The 9797-nt window shown below is 50.5% G+C and overlaps 1 protein-coding gene across 1 annotated transcript in view; it reads right to left on the bottom strand.

The window, feature by feature from the left end:
• The window catches only part of ADAMTS14 (ADAM metallopeptidase with thrombospondin type 1 motif, 14), a gene marked incomplete at its 5' end in the record, with an annotated part of 31503 nt that extends 21709 nt beyond the window's left edge, over positions 1-9794 (bottom strand). Inside the window, 3 exons of the mRNA XM_009079769.1 lie at positions 1560-1742; positions 2556-2720; positions 9708-9794. Coding sequence (XP_009078017.1) covers positions 1560-1742; positions 2556-2720; positions 9708-9794 — 435 coding nt within the window. The remainder of the gene's footprint in view (positions 1-1559; positions 1743-2555; positions 2721-9707) is intronic.
• Between the last annotated feature and the right edge of the window lie 3 nt (positions 9795-9797).

Here is a 9797-nt window from a genome sequence, read left to right as displayed (position 1 = left end):
CGGGAGCCGGTAAGGAAACAGGCGGCGCCAAGGGGAGAGGAGGCACACGGAGGTCAGGGCAGAACTGGAGAGAGAACTCACTCAAACCAGAAAGAAAGAAGGGGAAGGGGGTGGGGGCAGATGTATAGAAGGAAATAATACTTATTTGTTGCATGTGTTATCCTGGGGCTTTTCCCCTTTTATTGCTGCTGGTTTTTTCCCCCCCTTTATTATCATTAAAGCTCTGGTGCCGCCTGGAAGTGAATAGGCAGTGAATGCTCTTCCCTGCTCCCAGCACAGCAGCACAGGCATTCACTGCCTGAAAAGTGCTGCCTGCGGGGGAGGAACCATGAAATGTGCCTCAAAACCAACCTTTTGATTAAAGCTGAGAAGCCCAGAGTGCCCAAATCATCATCCCACCCCCCAAAGATGGGAAAGGACAAATGACATCAGCTCCCACCCCTGTAATGTGGGAAGAGCCTGAGGGCAGAGGGGGAACCCTGTGGCTTCCCCTCACAAGAAGTTAAGAAAAGGGGAGAAACATTCAGAGAGTGGAATCAAGTGATGCTGACTATCGTGGTATGTTAAGGGGGTGGAATGGACCTTAGAGATCATCTGGTCCCAATCCCCTGCCCTGGGCAGGGACACCTCCCACCAGAACAGGTTGCTCAAGGCTTCATCCAACCTGGCTTTGAACACTGCCAGGGTTGGGGCAGCCACAGCCTCCCTGAGCAACCTGTGCCAGTGTCTCACCATCAGGCATGGGGATAACATGCTGGAGAATAAAACATCATGCTGAATTAAAACACTGCACACAGCTTTGGTGTCCCCAACATCAGAAGGACATGGAACTGTTGGAGCAAGGCCAGAGGAGGCCACAAAGCTGATCAGAGGCTGAAGCATCTTCCCTATGAGCACGGGCTGAGAGTTATGGTTGTTCAGCCTGAAAAAGAGAAGGCTTTGTGGAGACCTCAGGGCAACCTGTCAGGATCTGAAGGGGCTCCAGGGAAGCTGCAGAGGGACTCTGTGTTAGGAACTTGCAGTGACAGGACAAGGAGGAATGGGACGAAATTGAAAGAGGGAAATTTAGACTAGATATCAGGAAGAAGTTTTCCCTGTGAGGGTGGTGAGACACTGGCACAGGTTGCCCAGGGAGGCTGTGGCTGCCCCAACCCTGGCAGTGTTCAAAGCCAGGTTGGATGAAGCCTTGAGCAACCTGTTCTGGTGGGAGATGTCCCTGTCCAGGGCAGAGGGTTGGGACTAGATGATGTATATGATCTCCAACCCCTTAACAATCTATGATTCTATGAATCTTCTCCAGGCTGAACAGCCTCAGCTTTCTGAGCCATTGGCCAGGGGAAGGTGATGGAATTGAACACTGAAAGGCTCTGGCCTTCCGTTCTTCCACTTCCCTCCCATAGCTGTTAAATGCCAGAGCTGACTGTGTGAAGGCACAGCCCTTCCTGCAGCACTTTTCCCCCTCCCAAACCCATTTTTTCCCAGGATAACAGCTCTGCAGCATCAACAGAGCACAAACCAAGGGAAGGGTGGGAGACACATCCCCCACAGCCAAGCCTTACTATGTTCATGAGAGTGAGGACGTAGTTCTGGACGTGCTCCTTCCCATGGAAGCGAACGACTGAGTCATCCACGGCCAGCAGGACCTCGATGTTGTAGTCATCCTTCCTGGCATGGCGTCTCTTGCGCTCCACATCCCCCAAGCGGGACGTCAGCAGCTCCAGGGAGTTGGGGAGGTCACCCAGCTGCACACCAGGCACTGGGCAAGGCATGGGGGGGCAGAGAGAGAAACAGCTGTTGAGGTGACATGACACCATGGTGACATTCCACAAACATGTAAATGAAGCAGGAGAAATAAATAGGATATTCAGCTCCAATAGGATATTCAACTCCAGCTGGTCACTGGTCCAGCTTGCTCTGTGGTGAGGAAATGGCTCTGAATTGGGAACAGCAGCACTAAAAGACATGTTAATGGTTGGACTTGTGATCTTTAAGGCCTTTTCCAACCTAAATGATTCTATGATGTTCTAAAAAGTCAAACTGACGCCACATTTCATAGAATCATGGAATGGTTTGGGTTGGAAGGACCTTAAAACTTGAGTTCCAACACCCTGCCATGGGCAGGGACACTTCCCACTAGCCCAGGTTGCCCCAAGACTCCTCCAGCCTGACCTGGTACACTTCCAGGGATGGGGCAGCCACAGCTTATCTGGGCAACCTGTGGCAGTGGCTCACTTTAACAACATAGAGATCATTCAAGCATGACTGCAGCACCTCCATCTCCAAGCCCAGATTTTTCTTCCTTTCCCCTCACTGACAACCCAAGTGGCAGTTAAAACCAGCCCAGAGCCATGGGGTGAGATGTACAAGCCCAAGGGCACACAGCAGGAGAAATCTTCTCTCCACAAGCAATGTTGATTATCAGTTGCAGGTTCCTTCCGAAAGGAGATGTTTGGGTCAAACAAGGGCAGAACCTCTCCAGCTACCCTCAGGGCTTGTCCCACCACCCTCAGCTAAGGAGATGAAGACCACAGACAGGTCCAAACTGGAGCACCAGCAGCCCTACCTTGGGGGTGGAGGTCCTGGGTCGGCTCAGTGCTATCCTGCCGGATGGCCGAGCGCCGATACACCACATGGGCCCTCCCATGCTCCTCTGACTCTTGCTGGCCTCTCTCAAGGGGCTCAATGAAGAACTCGTTGCTGTCAGTCCGAATCAGGCCAGCCTGGACTCCACAAGGAAATAAGGAAAAGGGGGAAACAGGTGTGGGTTTGTATCTGCATAGGTGGACACACCGACACTCAATGCACTCAGTAGAGATTGATGCAGAACACACAAAGGGGAAAAGCATCCCAAATCAACCTGTCTTGTTGCTCCTCCTTGACACTGGGATGGCTTCATGGCCACGTTCATCTATGACAACCCTTAATTTCTCCTGTAGATGGAAAAAAAAGGGGTGGAAAACTAACCAACCAAAACAAAGCCCTTGACCATGATTCAAGTTATCCCTTTATATGGCTATGAAACTCTGTTCCTCCTCATCAGCCACGAGTTCTGCTGAGCTCTGAGCTCAGGGGATAGAGGCTGCAGGGACTCCCAAGCCACTTGGCCTCCCTACACCCTCCTCATCCCCATGGTGCCAGGGAGAAAATCTGCCACTTCACCAACCCTCTGAGCTGCAACAAGAAGGAAGAAAGAGGAAGCCATCCTCTCTGCCCCGTGAAGAGCTTGGGAATGAACACAGGGGAATCCCATTGGAGGAGAAGGTGGAAAGGATTACAATTGCACCTCCCAAACCCAGGAAAGATGAATGAAAGGGCAAACACCACTGGAAATGTTGTCCTGGCTCCCAACCTGCTCCTAATTAACCCCAAGCTCCCACCAAATCCCCTGTACACAGCCTGAGCCTCACTCTGTGCCGCACCGGCAGCTCAGACCTCAGGCAAGGAAAAGGATCACCAGGATTTGGCTTCCATCCCAGGGCAGCCCCCCCATCCAGGCCTTTTTCCCAGCTCCCTCCGTGGTGCAGGCATGTGTTCCCTCCTCCAGCGCTGCCACCACTGCCTGGAAAGTGCCAGAGAACACATGGATCTGCTCTTAGAGCAAAGCCCTCGGCAGCACGTGCCTCCCGCAGACCTCATCAGGGCTGGGGTGTTGGGAGGGTTTTCATCAAATCAAATCAAAACCAAATAAAAGATCTCCATAGGTATATTTTGGTCAGAGTTTGGGGCTCTTCCAAGCCCTCCTGGATCTCTGGATTCCCTTCATGTTCGCATGGCACCAGCCAAGCTGGCTCTGCTAGACTTCAGCACATTTCCTGCTCCACTTGGTTTTATTAGCTGCTTAACTCCTCTGCAAAGCAGCTTTTTTGGCTGGTGTTGTTTTGCCTCCTTGCTGAGGAATCTGAGTACTTGCCTGACACACGTAGCTCAGGTTCCTTTTCAAAGGAGGTGTTGAGGTCAAACAAGGGCAGGACTCTCCAGCCACGGCTCATCCCATCACCCTCAGCCAAGGAGGTGAAGACCACAGCCAGGTTCAACCTGGAGCACCAGGCAAGGTGGTGATGATGAGGCAGAGAACAAGCCAAGGAGTCAACCCACAAGCCAGGTTCAGTGGTGGTTGGGCAAGTCCATGATGACGGGGCAGGTCACAGAACCATGGAATTGTTTCAGTTGGAAAAGCCCTCATTGAGTCCAACCATTAACCCAAGGCCACCACTAAACCATGTCCCTTAGTGCCACATCCACATGGCTGTTCAATCTCTCCAAGGATGGTGACTCCACCACTGCCCTGGGCAGCCTGTGGCAATACTTGTCAGCCTTTCCATGAATAAACGTTTCCTGATTTCCAGTTCCAAGCTGTTGCTCTTTATTATGTGACATGAGAAGGAGAAGAAGCAGCCCCTGCCCCAGCAGGAGCTCTGCTGGGACACTGCCACCCCTTCCCAGCCTTACCCAGGGCATTCCACCCAGGTCCAGGCACTCCAAAGCAGGTTCCTGGCCATGGGGAAAGCCTGGCCATGCTGAGTCAGGTGGCCAGAGAAAGCTGTGCCGCTGCGCCTGGGCAAGGCTGGATTAAAGCATGAAAGAGCCTGGGCCCAAGCCACAGCCCACTTGGGGCTGAGCTTCTCCACACCTCGTGACTAATTAGCTACGGCTCAAGAAATAAAGCAGCCCAGGCTTTCTCCCCAAGGTGGGATGAAACATGCTGCTGACTCTGGGGGTGACTAACCAATGGCCAAGTGGGTACCACAAGAATTTGTATGTCCCTCTGAGCAGAGCAGCCCAAGAAATGCAGCAGAAAGCTCAGCAGTCACCTTGGCCTGTACAAAAATAGATGAAAAAGCCAAACAACCCAAAACCCACCATTGCAGAAGGCAAGCAGCAACCTGCTCAGACTGAAAGGAGGAGCTCAGGTTGTGTTTCAGCCTTCTGGGAAGGTTACAGCTGTAGGGAGGCAGCAAGACAGACCAGACACCACTCGAAAAGCCTCACTCAGCTTTCCTTGGGCTTTTTCCAAGAGATCAATGCCATCCTCAGCAATCAATTTGCCATGTGCTTCCCACCCTTGATTTTAATTTGGTTTAGTAAGACCAAATCGAATGAAATGTGGTGAGACATGACTGCTACTTCTAACATGTGAAACACCACTGCTACTTCTTCTACTCAGGGAAGGTAATTCCCAAACTAGGAAATGGCCCTTTAAAGAGAATTCCACCACCAAGAGAGAAAATATCCTTTCTCTTTTCTTTCAAATTCACTTCCACCTGGTCACAGAGGGTGAAGCCTCTTCCAGCTCTGCTGTGTCTGCCTAGGCTAAGGGTGAGATGAACTTTAGCCTCACTAAGGAGGACCCCTCAGGACCTTGGGTAAGCAACTCCTCCACCACCACTAGCTAAAAAGCTCCAACTCCCACAGGAATTCAGGAAATTCTGACACTTCAACAGAGATGAGATGTGGAAAAATTAATAGAGCTGCTGCACTCAGCCAGGGAAGCAAACAGTACCCAGGAGGAGAATCCAGCTGCGTGCACAGTGTGGATTTTTTCCTATGAGATTCACACTTAATTTGGACAAAAAGCCCTAGAAAACCAGGCAGCGTGAGCACAGACACAGCTATCACCACTCCCTTCCATCCAGGGATTGCCCAGCAAGGGCATGGGGGGATCAGGTGGTCCAGAGGTTCTCCATCACTACTTTGGTACCTCTGTCTGCAGCAAGGGCTTTGCAGCCCAGCAAACGCAACACTTTGCCCTCCCTGACTCTTTTTCCCTGCTCTTTGTGCGAAGGCAAGAGATTCTGGGGACAGCTACAGACCCAGCTGTGCCAGGTGACCTAAGTCAGGGCTCAAATGTAGCTCCTGGAAAGGTGAGGGCATGGAGACACACTCAGCACTAATTAGTTATATTTTCAGCCCATTTGCATCTACTGCCAAAAATTAGGATTATCACTTGGGAGAAAAGCCTCATACCCATGTAAAACCCAAACCATCTGAGGCCAGTGGGATCTATGTGACCAAAGGGACATCTCACACCTTTTTCCTTCCCAAAATTAATCATAGTATCATAGTATGTTAAGGGGTTGGAATGGACCTTAGAGAAGATCCAGTCACAACGCCCTACCCTGGGCAGGGACACCTCCCACCAGAACAGGTTGCTCAAGGCTTTAGCCAACCTGGCTTTGAACACTGCCAGGGTTGGGGCAGCCACAGCCTCCCTGGGCAACCTGTGCCAGTGTCTCACCACCCTCACAGGGAAAACTTCTTCCTGATAGCTAACATAAACTTCCTCTTTCAATTTCTCCTTGTCCTGTCACTGCAGTTCCTAACATAGTCCTTTTGCAGCTTCCCTGGAGCCCCTTCAGCTCCTGGCAGGTTGCTCTGAGGTCTCCGCACAACCTTCTCTTCTCCAGGCTAAACAGACGCAGCTTTTTCAGCCTGTCTCCCTTAACCCTACAGTTCAGGAGCTGCAAGGGGAATCCTGGAAGATAAAACCAATCTTTTTTCACTAGGACATCATTCTGGGGTCTGTTTCTCCCTTCATTCCCTATGAATTACTATTCCTGAGGGCTTTTGTGCTCTGCTTATCTGCTGCCACCCATCTGAAGCAAGCCAGGGCGCCAGGGCTGGAAAACGCTGGCTCTACAGTTTACAGGGCTGTGCCAAATAACCCCAGGGAAAAGTCAGCCCCAGAAAGCAAATACAGTGCCTAGGGATGATAATCCTTCACCCATCCCTGCAACCAGCACAGCAGGAAGGAAGGAAGGTCAACCACACGCTGCTAAAGCCAGCATGGAGAGAATTGGGCTGGCTCCACTGCAGTGAGACGTGTCTGCTGGGGAGATTTCTGCCTAATGCTACTTTACCAGTTAGGAATTTGGTGGCTTAGAGCAGCTTTGAAATTATGTTATGGGCGACAGCACCTTCCCAGCCTGGCTGAGACACCCCTGACCAGGGGGGAAAGGCAGGATTCTCTCGCCTGGCTGCCTGCAACCACCAACAGCCCTGCGAGGTGCCACAGCTTTGGCAGCTGGGAGAAGGATCACCTCACTTCCATGGATAAATACGGATTTAGAAGAGACTTTGTGTGTGCTCTCTTTTTCAAGAACTGGGGCTTTTTTCTCCCCATTATTTCTAATCTCAGCCTGGGTTTGTGCACATCCTAATCTCTGTGTGTACTCAGCCTCCACCCGCAGCATCCCTGAGCGCTTCCTCTCACCAGAAAGCTGCAGCCAAGCACAACCCTGAGCCTCCCACACATGTTACACTGGGAGGCAAAAGCCACAATCCCCTCTGGAAGTTCATGGATAGCTTCCAGCAAAAGTCCACAGCAATTTCAGGGTACATGCTGATGGAAGTGCTTCCTCCAGCTGGTGCTCCCCATGTTAAGTTGGTGGGAGCATGTTAACAACAATCCTGACTGTGTACATCCCTTCCAGAAGCTCTGCTGATCATAAACACCATCCTCCTGTCCCATTCATATCCAGCACCACGTTTCAGTGCTGTTTCTTGCTCCTTTTCCTAAATCAAGGTCTTTTCACTACTTTTTGAGAGTTCTCTTGGCCTCCCAACTCCTCCAAAGCAGACTGAAGTTGTTGGACTAACTTAAGGCAGAAAGCCACAGAGACAAGAGAATCCATGGAAGAGAGAAATCAACTGTGATGTTGGATGTATCCCAAAATCTTCTTTACCAGGGCAGGGAGCAAAGCCTCTGTCCTCCCAACCTCTTCCCTGAGCCTCATGTCCTTCTCCAGATGATGGGAGATTCCTGGTTGAGGCCAGGACATTTATTTGCTGGCCACAGAGCAATAAACACCTTTCAGAAAGAAAAAAAGACATCCTAATCCTGGGGGAAAAGCCACTTTTTCCCTTGCATGGGCTTAAAAAGATGGGCTTGGGGTACTGTGGGTGGCAGGACAGGTTTGGCTCATAAGTCCATATAGAAAAGCATCCTGTGGCACAAGCTACATCCTAATTCAGAATCACTGCCACTTCCCGCAGTCAAGGGACAGCTGGAATGAGGGGAAGAAGAATAACAACCCCCACCTGAGAAGGGGCCAAGATGGGAAAACTTGAGGGTAAAGCCTAGAAAAGCCTGGAGAAGTTAAATCAGAGCCTGCTTGGGATGGATGTTAACAGTACAGTGGATTCCAGGGAAGAAAAATTCCCTGACACTGTCTTTGCTGCTTTCCAGCCACAGTAGGACATGGATCAGCTGCTGAGCACTTCCAGCCAATAGGAATAACATCTTCAATGAACCTGCACACTTCAAACCCAGGTCTCCATTCCAGACACAGTAGGAGCTATACGAAAAACCTTAAAACTCCCAAGGCTGCCCAAATTCCCCAGCCCCAGCATGATCCATGTCCTGGAGAAATGGCTGCAAGTTCACAGCCTCAGCTGCTTCCCAAAAGGAACTTCAAAAGGTGTGGATTATGTGCTAAAAAAATTTAAGTGCTATATGGAGGTGAAATATATATTTCTAGCTGTGCTGCTCTATCATTTCTGCTTGTACTGTAAGACTGGGTACTGTATAAAAAGAAAGGAATGACAAATTGTTTGTGCTAGCAGCCAAAATTGGCTCAAGGAACTCCCAGAATAAAGCAACAAAAAAAAAAACATATAAAAAATGTAACTAAAAAAAAAAACAAAAAACCACAAAATAAGACATTTATTCCAAGACAGGAGTAATGTTAAGTGGTACCAGGAGAAAACAGCAAACACTGGCACCTAAAACAAAATTGGCTCCAGGGAAACCTGAAGGGCAACAGGCCAAAGGTATTAAGAAATAAGTGATTCCCCAAGTGTATCAAAGGTAGGAAAGCCACAGGCAGAGCAGACCTTGGGGATAAGGAGGTAACAGAGCCACTTCGAGGAATTAAAGCACTGTGGCAGCAAGTTAATGTGGCAGCAAGTTACTGTGCTCAGAAAGCCAAGAGACTCTGAGCACATGAGTGATTACAAGGAACAAGAGGTCCCCTCCCAAAAAAAAATCATAGAATTTAAGGGTTTGGAATGGACCTTAGAGATCATCTAGTCCCAACCCCCTGCCCTGGACAGGGACACCTCCCACCAGAACAGGTTGCTCAAGGCTTCATCCAACCTGGCTTTGAACACTGCTAGAGTTGGGCCAGCCACAGCCTCCCTGGGCAACCTGTGCCAGTGTCTCACCACCCTCACAGGGAAAACTTCTGCGTAATATCTAGCCTAAATTTCCCCTCCTCCAATGTGAATCCATTACCTCTTGTCCTATCACTGGGGTAAGACGCTTAGTGGGAGCTAGGCTGCAGCTAAGAGTGATTTCAGGAGATGCTCAAGCTCACTCAGCATCAGTTAAGAGGTAGGAAAGGCAGAGAAAAAGTGCCTGGAGCAGCCCTAAGGTAAAACACAGGTGAGCAAGGATGAAGCAACATCACTGGCAGTGTGGGTACCCATCCCAGAGGCAGGGGCACCTAGCATGCTCCATCTACAGACAGGAAAAAGCTCAGGCACAGGACTGACAATTTTTTTCAAGCTGTCTCAATAAATCTTACTGCACAGACAGCAGAAGGATGGAGTTGGTAGGCAGCACCATGTGCCACGTGGGGAAACCTGCTGCAGCCAACCGTTAAAGGGCAATGCATGGTGCAGACACCCAATAATCAGGTTTCAGGGCACCACAATCCACCTCCTGAGAGCAAACCACACAGAGAGCACCCCAGCAGCCTCCAGCTTACCAGCCCGTCGCAGTTGCTGATGGCCACGGCGGCTCCGGGCATGCCGGAGATGTCTCCGGTGAAGAGGCAGCTCTGCTGCAGCGGCTCCCG

This window comes from Acanthisitta chloris, unplaced genomic scaffold, assembly GCF_000695815.1.
Source record: "Acanthisitta chloris isolate BGI_N310 unplaced genomic scaffold, ASM69581v1 scaffold10428, whole genome shotgun sequence".
Classification (NCBI taxonomy): Eukaryota; Metazoa; Chordata; class Aves; order Passeriformes; family Acanthisittidae; genus Acanthisitta; species Acanthisitta chloris.
The sequence above is the reverse complement of the archived record's forward strand: the minus strand, read 5'-3'. Positions and strand labels throughout refer to the sequence as shown.